The sequence below is a fragment of the Xenopus laevis genome, chromosome 4L, assembly GCF_017654675.1.
Source record: "Xenopus laevis strain J_2021 chromosome 4L, Xenopus_laevis_v10.1, whole genome shotgun sequence".
NCBI classification, from domain to species: Eukaryota; Metazoa; Chordata; class Amphibia; order Anura; family Pipidae; genus Xenopus; species Xenopus laevis.
Genome location: NC_054377.1, coordinates 19,149,369 through 19,171,280, shown reverse-complemented (window position 1 = coordinate 19,171,280; position 21,912 = coordinate 19,149,369). Strand labels below are relative to the sequence as shown.

At 36.8% G+C, this 21,912-nt stretch overlaps 1 protein-coding gene across 1 annotated transcript in view; it reads right to left on the bottom strand.

Annotated features, from left to right (window-relative positions):
• LOC108713849 (leucine zipper protein 2-like) overlaps nt 1-21,912 on the bottom strand; it is a 323,454-nt gene that overhangs the window by 24,604 nt on the left and 276,938 nt on the right. Inside the window, exon 10 of the mRNA XM_018257520.2 lies at nt 2,877-2,969. Within this exon, the coding sequence (XP_018113009.1) occupies nt 2,877-2,969 (93 nt within the window). The remainder of the gene's footprint in view (nt 1-2,876; nt 2,970-21,912) is intronic.

The window sequence follows — 21,912 nt, the reverse complement described above, 5'->3', positions numbered from 1 at the left end:
TTTTCAACTTATTTTTGAGGAACTCCTATCTACTCTATCGCACCTCACCTGGTCTGAGGTGGCGAAAGGCAAGTCTGGCGATAGAGGTAACGTGAATTTGCATAGTAACGCTCTTTCGCCAGACCGAAAAGTCGCCTAGCGTAAGAGTGCGAAGTTGCGCCAGAGCCTATCTCCTTGGCAAAATTACGCCAGGGAAATTACGCCAGCTGCCAAAATAACATCACACTGGCGAATTTTCACCAGCGTTAGCCACTTCACCCTTTAGTATATTTCCCCCTATGTATCACAATTCAAGCTTTTGGAAACTGCAGTGAAACTCTATTTCTCTAAAACTGCGAATGCCATGTCATTTATTGTTAGATCTGAATATAAAAAGCACAGTGGAAAAAATGCTGAATAATGCCATAAAAAATGTGAGAACCTCTAAAAATATGTTTTTTTTGACAATTACAAGAGAAATCTGAAAAGAGGTCCGTTTATTAAAGGTCAAATTTTAGTGGTATTAGAGCTTTTTCAAACCACGTCCAAATTATTTTGTCACCCATTGACTTCAATGCGTTTCGCAAATTTTTCGATATTTCCAGAATTTCTCATTAAATTCGAGAATTTTTTGGTGAAACGGGACAAATTCACCGATCACTACTGGGGACTGCGAACGCCTAGCTGCATCTTCTTGCAGCTAATATAGTACCAGGGCAATATGTTGTTATCAATGTTGTTTTCCTGTTTTCTTTAATATCAGTTTACGGAGGTGAACCTTGGATTACTTTACGGTCTACTGGAATTATAAAAAGAAATGAGGGGAGACATCAATCATTTCAACACAATCTTCATATTTATCTCTGGCATTTTACACTTCTGTACAAACCATAAGAGAGACAGAAAATTGAAGTATTGTGTAATCTTGCGCCTGTGAGAAGGTCACACAGATTTTCCTTGAATTTATGATGTTCGCCTGATGGATTTAAGAAAAGGTCAAGCAATCTGGACTTGCTTTGAAAACACGGGCTATTATTAAAGGCATCTTGTGTCATCACACCTAACATACTTGTGTTTGTGATTAATATTATTTAGGAGCTCTCTGATCATTCTAAATACAATTTATCTGACATCAAGTTCATTTTACTTCCCCTTTTTCATCTTCTGTTCCAATTCTAAGAGGCCGAGGCACTAGATAAGCTATTTAGCAAGATCTACAATACTAATGTGCTGTTACTAGTACATGCTTGTACAGGTATGAGATCCATTATCTGGAAACCTGTTATCCAGAAAGCTCTGAATTCAGGAAAGGCCATCTCCCATAGATGACATTTCAATCAAATAATTCAGATTTTCTCTGTAACAAAGAAACAGTCCTTTGTACAGGTATGGGATTCATTATCCAGAAGCCCATTATCCATAAAGCTCCAGATTTCGGAAAGGCCATCTCCCATAGACTCAATCCAAATTTTTAAAAATGATTTCCTTTTTCTCTGTAATAATAAAACAATACCTTGTACAATACCAAACGAAGATATAATTAATTCTTATTGGAAGCAAAACCAGCCTATTGGGTTTATTTAATGTTTACATGATTTTCTAGTAGACTTAAGGTATGAAGATCCAAATTAAGGAAAGATTTGGAATTTTGGATAATATGGAGTTTATGGGAAACTGCCTTTCCATAATTCAGAGCTTTCTGAATAAAGGGTTACCGAATAATGAATCCCATACCTGTATTTAATGAAACTAAGATATAATTAATCCTTGTTAGAGGCAAATCAATCCTATTTTGTTTTTTTAATGTTCAATTTAATTTTAAATTTATGCATTTCAATAAAAGCACATTACAATGCCTGAGTAAGGTTCCTTTGGAAAACATTGCTTTGTTTACACCCAGATATTTGTTTATGTGAGTATTGCTGAAGACATTAACCATCATTTTCTTGCAATAAACCTCTGAACAGCATGTTGAATAATTCACAATAGGAAACTACAACTTTGGAAAGCTTGGGGTACAATAGCAGTCTGTTATCTTTAGTGGTGGACAAATTTGTCCCGTTTTTGTCGAAAAATTTGTGAATTTCCAGCGAAACTGAGAAAAATTCTAGAAATGCAAATTTTGATGCCGGTGTCAATTCGTGCGCGTCAAAATTAACGCCTGCAACAATTCCGATATTGGGGACAATTTGGAGTAGTTGTCGCCAGTGTCGGAAATGTATTCGCCAGTGGCAAAACGCAGAAATTTGCCGCAAATTTGCGCCTGCCGAATACATTCGCCCATCACTAGTTATCTTCTTTAATCCCAAGTAAATCAGTACATCAAAATATACAGGTATGGAATCCATTATCTGGAAACTCGTTATCTGAAAAGCTCCAAATTACAGAAAGGCCATCTCCCATAGCCTCCATTTTAGCCAAATAATCCGATTTTTTTTAAATGATTTCCTTTTTCTCTGTAAAAAATAAAACAGTACCTTGTGCTTGATCCAACCTAAGATATAATTAATCCTTCTTGGAAACAAACCCAGCCTATTGGATGTATTTAATGTTGACATGATTTTCTAATAGACTTAAGGTATAAAGATCCAAATTACAGAAAGATCTGTTATCCAGAAAACCCCAGGTCCTGAGCATTCTGAATAACAGGTCCCATACCTGTATTTTAAAATAGATATCATTGGGATAATTTGAAATAGAGAGGTGTTGATATTTAATTTGCGTTAACATTGAAGGTTAAAAAGTTACCATTTTTTAAAAAAAGAAGATTCTAAAAATAAATTCTAGAGAAGGAAAAATCCAAGATGACATATAGTTGATTTGCAATTCAGCTATGTAAACTCCCCAACATGGGTATGTCAGACTTAGATTACATGGATCGGAACTGGTGCACTTACATTGTGCGAGTTGCAGTTCTTGTCATGTTGATAATCTTTCCTTGACAGTTCGCTGGAATTTGAGCTTGTATTAAATGAAACGCTTCTTGGGATCTGTATGAGAGGCAAGCAGGAAAATAAGCTCAGTGCTGGATATACTATATTTCCATAAACCAACTACACAGTACAGAGTAGATAAAAATATTACATCTAAGGAGTCTGCTGATACAGTTTCCTGGCATTCTCTACTTTAGCCAAAAAAAACCTTCAGCAGCTGGCACAAACAGTCAGGAGAATAAGAACAAGAGATTAGAACATTATACAAAAATCAAGTTTTGAATATGAATTGTGTGTGATTATTATTATTCTTATCCCTGTTATAATTATGTCTTATTATCCCTCGTTTATTAAGCACCAATGAATTACAAAGTACAATGTATTTTTTCAGATATCGCTTATTATTTACTTACGTGCCACACTAGTTGAAGTCCATGCAGAGGGCGGACCAGTGATGTCAGGAGGTGTGGTCAGGGGCGGGTGCTGCAAATGGGTGGGTTTATGACATCAAGTGGCATGGTTATGACATGGCGATCGCATTCACTTTAATATCTTTCCTAATATCCAAAGCTGGACAGGCAACTGGACAGATGGCAACCCTAACTAAGCTCCATGCTCCAATAGACTTTATAGTCCATAGTTAAATGAAAATAAAACTCTGAAAAAAAGCCCAGCACCTATCATGGACCCTCTCTCACACCTGCCTTTCCCAGGATTTTTCTGGCTTAAAAGTGAAGTGTAGGATAGTGAATTTGGAAAACCATTTGGGTTTACTTTACTGTGATTGCCAACAGGAAGCATGCTAAGTTAAATAAGGCCTGGATGAGCTCCATCTGTGCATGCTCCTGTGAGGAGATAGCAGTGTAGACCTCCTAAAACAGCAGGAGATGGCATCTACCAACCCTGACTGTACTACCGTCAATTTGCAGTTGCTGGCAGAAGCTTGCAGATATAAACAAAGTTCATGGTACTAAAGGGGTCAAGTAGAAGAGTCATCAATCCAGGCAAAAGGTCAATAGAGGCAGCATAGATTCTTAGTCGGGATACAGGCGAAGGCGAGTTGAACCTATAATCAGTCTATGGCTGAAATCCTCTGGCGTCCTTTTATAGGTGAATTTTCCCGCCAAAACATGCGTGATGACATCATGTGCCATGCGTTGACATTGTGTGCTGATGCTGCACGTTTTGATGCTGGCGTTGTGACGTTTGACGCCGACATCTTGACGCTGCATCCAGATTGACGTGCTGGTGTCTGCCATCTTGGGAAGGATGCCACTCTCACAGGACGCGCTGGCGATCGCTCCTTACATCTACAAATATTATAACTGCTGTTTGTTAAATGGGTAGTTCCATTTCAAATTTACTTTTAGTATGATGTAGAGAGAGATATTTTGGTTTTCATTTTTATTATTTGTGGCATTTGAGTAGGAGAGGGCTGGAATAGAAAGAGGAGTAATAAAAATAGCAATAACTACATTTGTAGTCTTACAGAGCCATCATTTTTTAGATGGGGTCAGTGACCCCTATTGGAAAGCTGGAAACAGTCAGAAGAAGCCAACTAAACTATAACAAAGAAAAAGGACAATTGAAAAGTTGCTTATTATTAGCCTTTCTATAACATATTAAGGGGGCTATTTATTAAAATTCAATTTTCTTCTGGTATTTTTTTTTTTTTTTGGGCAAAAAAACTAAAATTTTTAGAGATGCCCAAATCCCAAAATCTGCCAAATTGCAAATTTCCCTATGCCAATTTGAAGATGTCATGGTTTGCACTGAGTTTAACCTGTTAATCCGAGATCGAATAAACAAAAAAAAATTGAGTGATTCGTCAAAAAGTTGGGAAAAATGTACGATTTGGGTTTTCTCACAATTTTGTCAAGTTTTTCCCCAATCTGATTTATTAAAGTTATTTTAATGGTAAATAAGGCAAAATCGTGGATGAGAGTTTGGTCGATCTTTGTTGAAAAAAAATTAAATTAAATAAATTTGGATTTTCAGTAAATAACCCCCTAAAAGTTAACTCAAAATTGAACCACCCTTTTAAACTCTGGTGGTGTATTTTGGGAATGAGGAGGGAGGTCTGTTAAGGTGGGCAGGGTTGAACACTAGGCTTTTTTCTCTTAGAAGGTCCCCACCCAATTAATAATTATAATCCATTTTATCAGAAGCTAGTAGTAACTCAAATGAATGTTTTAGAAGTTCGGGGGGTTACAATCCAAGCATTGGCAGGTAAAGTGCTAGTGGATTAAGTAACTTGGCCAAAGCCACGTGAAAAAGACACATAATTCATCCTTAGAATGTTATCTGTGCAAAATCCCCAGAATACAGTAAAGACATAATACCTTCTCAGATAAAATCTTTCTAAACCCAGCACCTTAAAGGGGAACTATTGCGATAATGAAAATGTTATATAAGCTTCAGCATACTGAAATAAAAAACTTTCGCAATGCAATCAATTAAAAATTATGTAATTTTTCTTAAATAATCAAGTTTATCTTCACTATTGCTCTCTCAGCATCTGTCTCTCTTCATTCTGGATGTCAGATAATTATCAACAATTACATACAATATATCTTATAGGGGGTCTCCTTTTGACTAGAAGATATATTAGAGCTCACTCTATTAATATTACCAGACATCATGTCTCTCTACATGCAGAATTTGTGCAAAAGGCAGTTATTTTGTTAGATTTTGTTTGTACTGGAATCTGTTATTTGAGTGAGCTCTAATTCATCTGCTAGGAAATGAAGCCCCCCCTATCAGATAGACTGGATCTAATGGTCAATGAATATCTGACACCCAACTGCTGCAAGAAGAGAGAATGAAGAGAAACAGACGATGAGAGAAGATAAACTTGATTATTTCAGAAATAATGCAGAACATTTAATTGATTGTATGTAAAAAAAAAATATTTCAGTATGATAAAGGGTATATTAAATTTTCATTTTTGCCATAGTTTCCCTTTAACTGTGCAAACAGGGAGATCTAACTGAGCTGAAAATTAGACCATAAATATTAATTTGTTTGCATCTTTCAAAAACTACACTTTCTTGGAGTGCAAACAATTACAAGCCTCTCATATTTACTTTTATTATTGAAGATTTCCTTCTGGAATTACCAGTTTTCTATATGCTGTATTTTAATACTGAACTAATAAATAGCGAGGAAGCTCTTGTAGGTTAACATTGAGCTGTTTAGACATTTACTTTAGAACTATACAATACATGAATATCGCAAAAAGTGATATCTTCGAAATTTGGATTAAATGGCATAAACTATCCTATTCCTGTGCTGTAGTCTCAATCTGTCCATTGGGAAGGAGAAAAAAGATCCAAACTTGGCTTGGCAGTTGATGAAACTATCAATCGAAAAATCTTTTACTGCTATGACAGTTTATTGCAATGTTTTAGCTGTGAGTATTTTTCATCTGGGTCCACTTAATCTGAGAAAATAACCTGACAAAGATTGTTTGGGAATCCATGAACCTTTTATTTCTTAAATAATTCATTTTAGTCTCTGCCTACAGTTTATGATCTCTCTATTTATCTCTTAGGGTCAGATTTATCAAGGGTAGTGAAGTGAAAATTCTAATTTTTGATTTAAAATTTTGAATTTTTGTTTTTATTTTAGTGTAATTTGACTAGAGAATAGTTAAAATTCAATTTGAGTTTTTAAAAAAATTTGAATTAGAATTTTTGAGATTTATCATGTACTGGCCCTTTAAGAATTAAAATTCGACCATTCACGACCTTAAACCTGTCGTATTGCTGTTTTAGCCTAGAGGGGACATCCTAGAATCAATTAAAAGTTGTTTGGAAACGTCCTGAAAATCAATTATTTTTTATGAAAAAACTCAAATCGAATTTGATTCGAGTTTGTGGGTCAATCCCATTAACCTGAGTTTGAAAAATTCTTTTTAGTTGTGAAAAATTTTGATTGGTTGTGTTATTTTTGAATTTCGAGTTCATGGAAGTTTTTGCAAACTCCCATGAACTCGAACATTGACCCATGATAAATCTGCCCCTTAATATATGTAAAGCCAAAATATTTACAGAGATTGTTAACCAGGTGCCCCAGAGACATTAACAGTCTAAACACACATTTGACCAATGAGAAGCCATTTAACTGCCTGTACAGTATGTTTTTTTTTTAAATTTGGGAGGCAATTGTTTTTTATTTTTTACCATTGCTGCCTTTAAAGAAACTCAGGGATTCAGCTCAGCAGGACATATGATAAGAAATGTATCAACTTATGTATCAGTTTAGAACAGTTTACAGAATTAGTGACCCACCCCCCACCAGAGCTGCTTCAGAAAGACAAAAGAAGGTGAAAAAATTAGGGGCCGATTCACTAACTTTGAGTGAAGGATTCGAAGGTAAAAAACTTAGAATTTCAAAGTTTTTTTGGGGCTACTTCGACCATCGAATGGGCTACTTCGACCTTCGACTATGACTTCGAATCGAAGGATTCAAACTAAAAATCGTTCGACTATTCGACCATTCGATAGTTGAAGTACTGTCTCTTTAAAAAAACTTCGACCCCCTAGTTCGCCATCTAAAAGCTACCGAAGTCAATGTTAGCCTATGGGGAAGGTCCCCATAGGCTTGGCTAACTTTTTTTGATCAAAGGATATTCCTTCGATCGTTGGATTAAAATCCTTTGAATCGTTCGATTCGAAGGATTTTATCGTTCGATCAAAGGAATTATCCTTCGATCTGCGCTATCTGCGCTAAATCCTAGTCGAATATCGAGGGTTAATTAACCCTCGACATTCGACCCTTAGTGAATCGGCCCCTTAATCTTTAAATTTCAATTTTAGAAAAATGGTCCCAAATAAAATAAATAGTAAACTATCTGAAAATAGCTGAACTGAAAAAGTTAACAACTCCATTAACATTTCATAATCTCTGTGTGAAACACAAGCCTAAAACTTTTATCTTTTATTTATATTTTAGAGACATTATTCCTGATATGTTATTTTCTTTATCCACGGGCACAATAAGGGGGGTATTTACTGAAACTTTTATCTCCAAATTTATCTTCCACAATTTTATTTATCAATAAAATAACAATTGGATCAGGGAAAAACTCTATAAAATCGAGCACAAACTCAAATCCTTCAATTTTTTTCAGATTTGACACCTGAATCAATCGATTTTTGCGGGGGTTATCGCCTGGAAACCCAATTTCTTTTCCGATAATTGGATGAAACAAAGCGCAGATGCTGATATCTTCAAATTGTAAAAGGTACATCTCCCATTACTTATACATGACCTCAGCAAGTTTGAGATGGAGAATTTTCTGATTCTGCCTTTTTGCAGCTTTGGGGTATAATAATTCTTGACGTTTTTTTTTTTGCGGAAAAAACCTCAACCAGAAAAAAAAAATCGAGTTTAGTAAATAACCCGCTAATTATGTAACACAGTGGTGTTGAAGGAAAACATTCGCTGGCTTCATCACAAATAATATTCTACTAAACTGAGAGTAAGCAGGATATTACTCTCTGGTTGTATTACAGACATTAATAGCCACAGAGATGGAAATAGACTTGTGAACTAATGACGGTTAATTGGCACAGTACTGCAAAGGAACTCCTTATTAATCCTGCATTGTACAGCAATATGTTTTTCTTCTAGAGCTACAACTCTTTCTTTCTTTCTTTTCTTTGATTGACCACCCAATTTCATCTTCAGTTAAATCAGACCCGTAAAACTCAACTCAATGCCAAAGCTTTTGTTAGTTCATACTTCAGGAAAGAACCTTAATACTTTTGATTCCTATAAACTATCCTACAGAGTGAAGTAGTACACTATTCTATATAAATACATGGACCCAAATAGAGGCAAGCTGCAATTTATTTGTTATAAAACCCAGGTAGTTTGATACCAAGAAGGGTAAATTCACCAAACTTCCTGGTAGAGGAACAGAATTAATTGACTTGCAATGGAGAGGTAGTTGTTTGTACTGTATATACATATTTTAATTAAGTGGTAATTATGAATGGAGTATGGTACATTAATTGGCTAATTTACTAATAATTGAACTTTTTTAATGAATACCTACAATTTTTGGGGTTTATAGGCTTATAAAACTCAAATGTACCAGGGTTTTCAAGCAAAAACTTGCGTCAAACACCCCAAAACATCCAAAAATTGTGAAGGCAAAAAACATCTTCAAATGATTAAAGGGACCTCTGCCATTGACTTTTACATAAATTCAACATGTTTTAGCTTGAGTATTTATGGATTCGGATTTTTTGCTGCTTTGATGCATAATAAATCACTAAAAATTTTAGTTTTTTTTTAGAGAAAACAAAACTCTACCTTTAATAAATAGACTTAGGGGCAGATTTACATAGGGTCGAATATCGAGGGTTAATTAACCCTCGATAATCGACTGCCGAATGTAAATCTTTCGACTTCGAATATCGGACCTTCCCCATAGGCTAACATTGGCCTCGGTAGGTTTTAGGTGGCGAACTAGGGGGTCGAAGTATTTTTTAAAGAGGCAGTACTTCGACTATCGAATGGTCGAATAGTCAAAGATTTTTAGTTCGAATCGTTCTATTCAAAGTCGTAGTCGAAGCTCGAAGTAGCCTATTCGATGGTCGAAGTTGCCATATTCCACCATTCGAAATTCGAAGTATTTTTTCTTCTATTCCTTCAATCAAGCTAAGTAAATGGGCCTCTCAATATCATACAAATTTTTAGTTTGGTCACAAAAAAATGTAGGGTTTGCAAATTTTGTCATCAGCTATTTTCATTGTTCTTTTTTAATTTAGATAATTTAATAATGATTGCGTTTCAGCAGCTGAACGCTGACAAAGTTTTGGTAGAGAATTTTTGTCTACCCCATAGCGTTTAATCATGGTTTCAAAAAGCTCTAATATCAGTAAAATTCAACCACCCCATGTTAAGACACAAGAAGAAGGAGGTCCCAGCTTTGTAGAACTTTCAGTTTATGTACTAATGATATCCTTAAACATGTAGGTGAATAGACACAAAGGCTTGTTCACTGCAGCATATTTACTTGCTATGATTCCATAATTGTTTAAATATAGAAATCTGATTTTCTGGGAGTTATTTATCAAAAGTTGAATGTTAGAGATTTTTTATACCTCGAGTTAACTCAAATGAAATCACAACTCGAATGGTTTCTTATTTAAGAAAACACTTGAATTGAAAAACAGAGAGTTTAAGTCTCAAAACCAGAAAACTCGTATTGATCGAGTTTTCGTCAAAAAAAACCTAGAATCACTCGAATTGATCAAACTTTCGGCAAATACCCTAACTCAAACATCATGAAGACTAATAACCTCTTCAGATGATTCAAGGGACCTCTGCCATTGACTCCTACATTACCTCAACTGGCTTTAGCTGGTTATTTACGAATTCAAACCATTTCCAGGGTCGAGGTATAATAAATCTCTAGAAATTTGAGTTTTTTTAAAAAAAAAAAACCTTGAGTTTTGACCAAAAGAAAAGCACCTTGAAAACTCTAATTTTTGTGGAAAACACACTTGAACCTTAATTAATAAGCCCTTTTATATTTAGTTAAACTATATATCATATTTTTCAGCAAATTATGGAGCAGCAAGTAACATTTACTTAAGTAGCCTTAAAAAATATTAATGAAGTCCTTATTTACGTCAATTTAATGGAAAAGGAAAGGTATAATCCCTGGGGGATACCAGTTTGTTAGGTACCTATTATAAACAGAATCCTGTTTAAAAGAGCTTACAGTCTAAAGGGGTCTGCACATTTTTGGAAAGAATTGGTGATTATTCTTTAGGGCACGATTTGCTGACTTAAGTGATCAAATAGGCTATTTTATTAACAAGTGGCTATTACGGTAGTGTTTGAAGCTTTGGTCTGATAGGTCATGACAGAAGCTTAAGAAAAATCTTGCAATCTGAAATGGCATGGTGTTTTGGAGGAGAAGTGAGACAGAGATCAGAGGTAGAGTGTAGATAGCACAAAATAGTTAATAGGAAAGCAAGCATAGTTTGAGATCAAAGCTTAGATGCGTGGATGGGTTTTTATATTAGTCTGAATGTAACTCAAGATGAAATTGGGAGCCTGTGAAGGTCAAGTGAATTGGTCAAGCAAATGAATGAGATATGAATGGTTCCATTCTTGGATTCCTATAGTTAAATATCAACTAGTACCCTGGCTGGTGATTTTCTCTTCCATTAAGGCTATATAAGGAAAATATTTAATTACATATTTGAAAGTATAGTGCTGTAGCTATTATCCATTTTGGCTCTCCAGTTAAAATATATATTTTTTAATATTCTAAATAAACCTATTTGTATTGCAGAGGCCAACTTGTTTTGCTTCTAAGAAATAATTCATACGTGTTTCTAAGAAAATGTCGTTAATATGGATTTATTGGGTGATATAATTAATTTGTTTTCCCTTCTCATTTCAAGTGCTACAAATAGATGGCAAGCTCTAGAGATGGGATGGAGTCAGATAACTAAGTAGACCTACATTAACAATATTCAATAAGTGTCATATTTAATGCAGAATTTATTGGATTAAGATTTGAATGAAGATTGTAAGTAGAGCTGATGTGCAAATGTTTTTCTTGGCTATGATAGATAATATCTACAATTGCTTTTCAGATGAGATACATCCTTGACTTGCTATAAAAATTATAACTCAATTTGAATACCAACTATTATTATGATCCTTGTCTTATTTTTGAGCAAAATACGCCAGTCTCGTATTTGTATTTGTTGTCAATCTTTCCTATTTTGACTGAATTTAATTTCTTTGTAAGACAGAAGACAGGGGTATTCTGATTTTCTTGCCCTGCTCCACAGTAATTACATCCGTTTCCATGACTTGACATGGTGTGAATTAATTCCACAATGTCCATCTTTAAAAAAGCACTATTTATTATCCCATGTTAAGGGGCAGATTTATCAAGGGTCGAATTTCGAAGTAGAAAAAGCTTCGAAATTCGACCATCGAATTGGAATACTTCAACTTCGAATATCGAAGTCGATGTTTTTTTAGATCGAATTTGGCCATTTGCGGTTGAAGTAAAATCGTTCGATCGAACGATGACATCCTTCAAATCGAACGATTTGAAGGATTTCATCCATCGATCTAATGATTTTTCTTCGACTTTGAAAAATGGTTTAGAAGGTCCCCATAGGCTAACATAGCACTTTGGCAGGTTTAATTCGGTGAAGTATTGAAATCTACGTTTTTTTAAAGAGATGGTACTTTGATTATCGAATGGTCGAATATTCAAACTATTTTACTTTGAACCGATTTCAAAGTCGAAGTCATAGTATCCTATTCGATGGTCGAAGTATACAAAAAAATTACTTCGAATTTCTAATTTTTTTACTTTGAAAATTCCCTCGAATTCACTTTGACCCTTGATAAATCTGCCCCCAAAAGTCATATTAGCATGCCACAAACCACAATTTGGGCTCTCCACTTTATGCGTTTCGTGGCTTCCCGCCACTTTCTCAGAAGATATAGACAGCCTTCACCCCAACATCTTTAAAACTCATCAAAACTCCACTCATACTAACCCTATGGGGCCCATTTACTTCGTTCGAGTGAAGGAATAGAGGAAAAAAAGGTTGAATTTCGAATGGTCGAATATGGCTACTTCGACCATCGAATGGGCTACTTCGACCATCGAATGGGCTACTTCGACCTTCGAAACGAACAATTCAAACTAAAAATCGTTCGACTATTCGACCATTCGATAGTCGAAGTACTGTCTCTTTAAAAATTTCTTCGACCCCCTAGTTCGCCACCTAAAACCTACCGAGGCCAATGTTAGCCTATGGGGAAGCTTCCTAACAATTTCCCGATCGAAGGATTATTCCTTTGATCGTTCGAATAGCGCAAAATCCTTCGACTTCGATATTCGAAGTCGAAGGATTTTACTTTGACGGTCAAATATCGAGGGTTAATTAACCCTCGATATTCGACTCTAGGTAAATGTGTCCCTTTATGTGTAGTTGCATACATATTCCCCTTCCTAAATATAAAATGTAACTTCATCATATTAATACTTCTAACACACTAAACAGACATCTAATTCAATACAAAATCCAAGGGGCCCATATACATAATAATAATAATAATTTTTCAACCATTCTCTAAAAATTCCTGGTTTTCTATTTTTTTTTTTTTAAAAAAAAAAGCTCTGGCAATTACTTATACTTATGAAGTATAAAAACCATGAAAACCTCTAATACAAAACTTGTCTGGGTAAAAGTTGTTATGGACTTGTAGCAGTCAATGGGAGCTGAGCTGATCCCATTGGGCCCCATAAGGGCCCAATTTAAGAACGTTCTGGTAAAGTTCTCCGATTCAGACTTTTTAGCACATTTTAGTCCCCTATTTTTTGATAATTTTTTGTAAAAACCATAAAATCCACATATACAAAAGTACACCTAGTAAATGCTGTTGAGGTCATGTAGAAATCAATGGAAGCTGCCCTTATTCTCTTGCAAAGATTTGTATTTTGATTGTGGTTTTAGAGGTCAAAAATTTTAAAGTTTTCAGGTTTTTTTTCAGATTGATCAGAGGCTATTTTCGTTTGGCTCTTTTAATAAATTTCATGTCATTCTTAGATTTAGAGAAAATAATTTTAATCGAGGTTTCAAAAAAGCCTTTAATAAATAGGCCTCCATGACATTTCAGGGCTTTCCTCTGATCAGTAGTATTGTGATTACTGATGGGTGAATAAATTCGCCAGACGCAAATTCCCTGAGAAAAATTCTCAAAACTGTTGCAAAAATTCACCGGACGCCCGTTGGAAAAGTTGCTTGCGTCAAAATCGGCGCGTGTCAACATTATTCAGGCACCCATTGACTTTAACGCCAGTGTCAAAATTGACGCAAGCATCGGAATTGGTGCGGACATCAAAATTGATGCTGGTAGCAAAATTTGTGTTTCGCAGATTTTTCGCCATTTTGTGAATTGTATTGGAAATTTACAAAATTTTCGGCAAAACGGGACAAATTCGCCCATCACTAAGGTGCACATTTACTTATGGTCGAATATCAAGGGTTAATTAACCCTTGATATTTGACTGTCGAAGTAAAATCCTTTGACTTTGAATATCGAAGTCGAAGGATTTACTGCATTTCCTTCATTGTACGATCAAAGGAAACGATTCGAAGAATTTTAATCCATTGATCGAACGATTTTCCTTCGATCAAAAAAACCAAGGAAAACCTATGGGGACCCTCCCCATAGGCTAACATTGATGCTCGGTAGGTTTTAAGTGGCGAAGTAGGGGGGTCAAAGTTTTTTTTAAAGAGACAGTACTTCAACTATCAAATGGTCGAATGGTCGAATAGTCGAACGAATAGTCGAATGATTTTTAGTTTGAATCGTTCGATTCGAAGTCGAAGTCGCAGTCGAAGTAGCCAATTCGATGGTCGAAGTAGCCAAAAAAATACTTCGAAATTTGAAGTATTTTTTATTCTATCCCTTCACTCGAGCTAAGTAAATGTGTCCCTTACTGTAAGCAATGCAAAAATAATGTGTATCTGACAACTTTATTGCCACCCTCTCTTTCGGACAGCTGCCTTTCGACAGCTCATAATGGATACCCCATGATGATAAAATTGTGTTCAGTTTATAACTGGAACTCATTGCTCTCTGTTTGTAAATGTGCATCCTTCACAACTACCCCTTCAAAAGTGTGTATCCCCCCTCCAATGATTCCACAATGGTTGTGTACATATGAATCTTTTACAATATATATACTGTTGTGCACATTTTGAGAAACATCATTTATTTGCATTCCAAACCGATAGTCCTTGCAGAGAGATCCAGGAGGCTGTTGGTAAGAATTATGAAATGTTTAAGTCGTGTCGCTGCTGCTGCTGCTGCAAGGCCGACACTATTTGCTGCATAAATCAACCCAACGTATATAAGGCAATCTTTCAGGCTCTTGATGGAAGCATGTATCATGAGTCTCACAATGGATTTTCAGATGTACATTGGCATGAAGATATATTGTTCTCGCGGATGTCTATTTATTAACTTGATATTTTTTCATTGTCTATAATCTGCATATAAACAGGATTTCAGCGCATGCAATGTCAGCATGGTGAGGATGCATGCATTAAATCCATTTGTGCTAACCCAAGAGCTGGAAGGCTTGGCAGCTGCTAAATTATTTTAAATGACATGAAAGTTATTTGTTACCATGTTCATAATTAAAAAAAAGTATCTGCTATTTATAATGTTTTAAGCCTGACACTGAAGGACAGGATACACAATTTGCAGCAGATAGGATGGCTATGGTTACTAGTGACTATAGGGTGGCTCCTAAGCAGTGTATGGGTGCTATATACAGTGTATATATATATATATATATATATATATATATATATATATATATAATCAGGCCCGGACTGGCAATCTGTGGGTTCTGGCAAATGCCAGAGGGGCTGCAGTAAGGTCCCATAGAAAGTCACTATTTAGTGGGCTGGTGGGGGCTGATTGGGCCTCTGTGTACCTTAAATATCAGGGCCTGTTTTAATTCTCAGTCCGGACCTGTATATAATACACATTTGCTGTCATAGATATTCCTGGAACGGCTAATACGACAATGCCTTTATATATCTACAACCTTTAAATGAGGGTTAGTGTGACCCTGAACAAAATGTTGCAGAATTTAACCCAAATAAAACTGAAAAGCACCTTGGCCATAAAAGCCCTACAACATATGAGTGATATAGTTTTAATAAAATGTGTATGCCCTCTAGGAATTCTAGATTTTAAAAAGTAGGAACAGTGCAAAAATGGGGACATTTAACGCCATACACATACATTTGCATCTACTTACATAGCTAAGTACTTAAGTGCGTAGAGAACTATTCCAACTTCTCTGACCCATTTTAGTTTCTCAGTTATGGATATGATTTATCTTAAATATAGAATCTATCCAGGGTTGGACTGGGTAAAACCTGGTGGGCCCCCAACCCTCTTAGGCCCCAGCGACCCTGACCTAATCCCTACCTGTAAGTACATTGCTCCCCTGCTGCCTTCCCTCCCCCAATCACGGTCTAGGTTTGTGCATGAGAGAAGGGGCTAGCGGGGGAGGGGGATGAGCAAGTGGTCAGTGGAAGCCCCTGTGGGCAGGGTGAGCAAGCAGGCAGCAGGGGGCTTTGAGCAGGTGTGGGGGCCTCTGGGGCAGCAGCCCTAATGGACCTCAGACACCCAGTCTGACAATGAATCTATCCAATGTATTAAAGTCACATACATGTGCCTGAAGAGGACATTAGTTAAAAAAAGGGGTATCAAAACGTTGTATGGCACACAAAAAAAATGAATTTATGCAATATGCTTTTCAGTGTAGACAAAAGCTCTACCCTCATCACTAGTGATGGGCGAATCTGTTGCATTTCGCTTCTCCGAGAAATTTGCAAAACTTCCAAAAAAATTATTGAAATGGCAAAAAATTTGCGTAACACATTGAACTGAATGGACGTCAAGATTATTTTGCACCGAGCGACAATTTTTACACGCGCGACTATTTCGTCCGAATGCATTAAAAGTCAATGAGCGACAATTTTTGTCTGTGACAATTTTTACACTTGCAAATCTTTTGTCCAAATGCATTAAAGTCAATAAGCGTCTGAATAAATTTGACGTGCAACAATTTTTCATTTTAATCGCAGCAAGTTTTTCATCAGCGGATTTTCTCGGCGGTTTTGCAAAAACATTTGCCTTCTGCGAAATCCTGAGATTTGCGCCGAATCCATAAATTCGCCCATCGCTTCTTGTCATCTCATGCCGTGATTTGTGGCAGTCACTTAAAAAAGTCTTCAAGGAATCCTTGTCTATATCCAGTATAATGTCACTAAAACATTAACATTAAGGGGCCAATTCATCAAGGGTCGAATATCGAGGGTTAATTAACCCTCGATATTCGACTGGGGAATGAAAATCCTTCGACTTCGAATATCGAAGTCGAAGGATTTTGTGCAAAAACTTCGATCGAAGGAATAATCGTTCGATCTAACGATTCGAAGGATTTTAATACAACGATCGAAGGATTATCCTTCGACCAAAAAAAGTTAGGCAATCCTATGGTGACCTTCCCCATAGGCTAACATTGACTTCGGTAGCTTTTAGGTGGCGAACTAGGGGGTCAAAGTTTTTTCTTAAAGAGACAGTACTTCGACTATCAAATGGTCGAATGATTTTTAGTTCGAATCCTTCGATTCGAAGTCGTAGTCGAAGGTCGAAGTAGCCCATTCGATGGTCGAAGTAGCCAAAAAAACACTTTGAAATTTGAAGTTTTTTTTCTTCTATTCCTTCACTCGAACTTAATGAATGGGCCCCTAAGGGTAAAGGTTGGGTGAGAGACAACGGGTATGGTGCTCATTATCATCCATAAGTCTGAGAAAAATTACTCCCAGAGCCTCCGATTAGTATTAAAAAAATAGAAAAAGGGTCACACCAACGTTTGTTTTGCCGTGTACCATCACAGATGTTGTTAAGATGGGTTTACTTTCTCTTTAATAGGGTTTTTTGTAATCAGTTTTCATCCTCCACAATTATAAAATTAGATGTAATGGCAGAATTATAATAGCAGTGTTACCTGCTGTCTCTAGGAAGATCCTGCCATGAGATTGTAGGGAATTGAGGCAGGTTTGGATAAATGGATTAAAATATCATGTTTACAGTCATGTAGATTTATAATATCACAGCAATTAAATGGTAAGACATTCTGCAAGTTTCGCCCAGGCTAACACAAAACAGCGTCTGAGTGTTTCTACGTATACTCTACTGCTTGGAAAAGATGGAGGCTCCCAGCTGGGCTAAGTGATTAATTAAAACACTACAACACTGTTATGTCTCTATTTAGAAGTGATATAAAATTATGTTCATGGAAAACACCGCCCATGGGAAGGGAAAATACAGATAAACATATACTCAGCTCAAGATGTTAATTTCTAATAACACTACAACACCCACAAACACACAGCAGGAAAGCGTGACTAGTATATTGTATCTGATGAGGTCCATAGGAAGGGATCTCAGCTCGGATGTGTGCCTGAGCCTTGTGAGGGCTATTGGTTCTATTAACAGTGGCCTCCCAATGTCACATAATGAGTCAGATTTAAAGGGGTTGTTCACCTTTGAGTTAACTTGTAGTATAGTGTAGAGAGTGATCTTCTGATACAATTTGCAGTTGGTTTTCATTTTTTATTATTTCTCATTTTTAAGTTATTTAACCTTTTATTCAGCAGCTTTCCAGTTTGTAATTTTAGCAATCTGGTTGCTAGTGTAAGACACGAGGGGAGATCTCCTGGTATCCTTACCTCCCGGCGCATCTCTTCCAGGCTGAGGGGGCGCAGGCTCGTCCAGCGATGACGTCACGATCTTCGAAGTGAAGCTAGCGTCGATTCGTCGCCGTTGATACTGAGCATTGTGTCCCTTTAAAAAGCCAATTCTCCATTTTGACAGTGCCCAAGCTGACTTCTGTTTACGGATCCTGCCAAAGCGTTTCTCCTATTTGGAATATCCTGTTTTTTTTACTCCTATTCTAGCGGCCTACCTCGACCCTTATTGCCTGTTTCCCCACTATGTCTTGCATAATCCTTGCCGGTACCTCATTTACGGACTTATACTATTTCACGCATTTCACGCTTCTAAGGTTCCTAATAGACGAGTACGTTCCAGCTAGGGTCCAAATTAGGTATGCACCAAATCCAGGATTCGGTCCAGAATTAGTCCAGGATTTGGCCGAATCTGAATCCTGCTGTAAAAGGCCAAATCCTGGCCAAATCCCAAACTGAATCCTAATTTGCATATACAAATTAGGGGCGGGAATGGAATGACCTCTTCACAAAGCAAGGGAGTAAAAATAATTTTTCTACTTTTTTCTTCTCATTTACATATGCAAATTACAATTCAGATTTGGTTCAGTATACAGCAGAATCTTTCACTAAGAATTCTTGAATTCAGCCAAATCCCAAATAGTGGATTTGGTGCATCTCTAGTCCAAATTGCCCTAGCAACCATGCATTGATTTGAATAGGAGCCTGGAATATGAATCAGGGAGGCCTGCATTGAAACATGAGTTATAAATAGTAGCAATAACAATAAATGTTACTGAGCATTTGTGTTTTAGACGGGGTCAGTGACCCACATTTTAAAGCTGAAAAGAGTCAGGCAAATAAAAATGTAAAAAAAAAAACTTTTAAAAATAAAATAATGAAGACCAATTGAGAAATTGCTTAGATTTGGCCATTCTATAACATACTAAACGTTTATTAAAAGGTGAACCACTCCTTTAATTCATTTAAAACAAACTCACAGTATTGCATTATCATTATCAAAATAGGCCTATGGACAAACCTGAAACTGAACCTAAAGATACGTTTTTCTTACCATATTGAATATGGGCCTTTATCAGTAACGGTGGTTTCATATTCGGGTGGCACCTTTAGCTGTAGTGATGGGCGAATTTATTCGCCAGGCACGATAAATTTGCGAAACGCCCGCAAAATTCGCCCGAAAAAAATCGCCGGCGTCGAAAAAAACGGATGCAGGCGTAAAAAATGGCCGACAGCGAGACGACAGCGCTGTTTCGCGAATTTTTCGCCATTTCGTCGCAAATTCACCCATCGCTATTTAGCTGTAACTGATTTGCAACTGATGATTTTCTCGCAAACACTGTTTTCAATGCAATTTGCACCAACCACAAACATGTAGATGCCACTTGCAACATTTACCAAAGCAGATGCAAATTAGAGTTCGCATTGGAAAATGATATCTATGAATGTACTAAGCACACCCTAAGTCCTTGTGTGCCAGCCTGGTATATACTGTACACCTTGGAGCTGGCAACTATTTGACTGTTTAAAGGGGAACTCCACAAAAACATAACTTACACTTTTTTTTGAAAAGTAAACATAATTTCAAGCAACTTGCCAATATACATCAATTAAAAAATACGCAGACTTGTCATGATTTGTAATGGCTTGGAACAGTTCCATAAGCCTAGCCCCCTGCTCTCCTGCTGATCGGTCTGACTACTTTGCTGAGCTGGCTGACTACTGTTACTTTGTGTCAACAGCCATCTGTCCTCAGTCTGCATCCTCCAAACCCCACAATTCCCTGCACACGTGATTTCAATAAGGAACAAAACATCACAGTGCAATGCATTGTGGGTTATGTAGTTCCTGCAAGCTGCCAGTAAGCTGTAGAGAAGTTGTTATAATTTGTAACATTAAGTCCTTCCCTGCCAGATTTTCAAATGATGTAGAAAGAGAAGAACTTTTAAACAGCTGGATTTCAGCATAGAAAGTGGCATTTATCCATACTTTTTGAAGAAACCGATAACAGTGATTAGGGGTTTCTGTGTTATGTGGGCCACTTTATCAAATTTTGGTTTGGAAGCCGGAGTTCCCCTTTAAAGGTTTTTATTGTTTTTCATATTAAACAAGCAGGATTTCAAACCAACGATCAAAGCACAAAGCTATACAACGTGCCCCTTCGGATCGAGTCCCGGAGAACCCAGATGTAGTAATGCAAATTTTGGGCTTAATTTAATATGGAGCTTTATTTTCAGTCTCAAAAACTTCTCCAAGGTTAACCATACCCTGTATACAGTAGGACAACTCCAAAAGTAGTGAAATAAGTCTACTTTGTGTCGTTTACATTTGAGACAGAAGGGCTGGGAGCCCAAGCTCAATGTCCTTTTATACAATTTTCCATAGCCCAAGGGGACCAATTTAAAATGTTGTACTCTCCTATTTCAGACACCAAATACTTGTTATACATACTAATGGAATGTGACAGTTGGGAAGGAGTGATTGCTGTTTGTTAATAACCCCAGCCAATTTTCTGCCACGAGGATGTTTGTGCTTATTACCGGAAGACCAAAGTTCTTGAGAAATGAGATCAATGGTCATTAAGTCAGGATTTTCAATACCATCATTAACTGGCTTCACTAACCAGTGTTTCTGAAGAGCAAAAGATTCTTTATTTTGGACTCCAATCAAACCACTCGTAATGAACATGTACTTGGTGTGGTCCCCGGACTTCAGGTTGTTATGACATCTAAACTCAGGGCAGCTATTTATGTATGAAGCACCCCCTCCAGCCTCTACCTGGCCTGACACATGCAACAATTTAACAATTTTAGCTGAGTTCAGGGTAGGCAGTGGGCACAAAAATGTTATTTTATGGGGAAAATCTAAACCTCTACAGAACCAGGAAGAGTGTGTGTCACAAAGAGAAGCTGAGTGTCAGTTATCGGAGGAAAGCCAGTAATGTATGCATGCACTGGGAAGGAAACAAGGCTGAAGTTCTACACATGCCACTCATTTAGACAGTCTCTCGGCTTTTGCAGTGAGCATGGCAACTGGTTCCTTTCAACCTTGTTACGTTGTTAGAACAAAGAGTAGAACGGATTTAAAAAAAAAAAACTGTGTATATAGCACTGTCACCTGCTTGTTAGAGCTGACAGTTAGCACCGATGCACAGCTCGGCTCGGCTTAGGTAAATGAAGTCCAATATATGATGGTTGTCAGATGACTGAGCAATGCTGATCCTTTGATTTCAACCACCAGGGGGCAATATATACATTATCGACTAGGATAGTAAGAGCAATGGGAAAAGAGCTGTTGGCTTGCAGACAATTGAATGGAGTTCCTGATACTGGCCAATCGTATTCATCAATATGCCTTAGCCACGTGTTAAAGAAACAGTAACACCAAAAAAATGAAAGTGTTTTAAAGTAATTTTAAAAAAAAAGTACTGTTGTACTTGCTTTAGAAACTCTACTATAGTTCACATAAACAAGCTGCTGTGTAGCAATCGCAGAAATTAAAAAAAAAGGCTATATGGCACAGGTTAAGTAGTGGATAACTGAAAAATCCACAATGTAGTCTACAGCGCTTATCTGTTATCTGCTGTGTAACCCTGAGCCTTTTCTCCTTTGAATGGCTGCCCCCATGGCTACACAGCAGCTTATTCATATCAACTA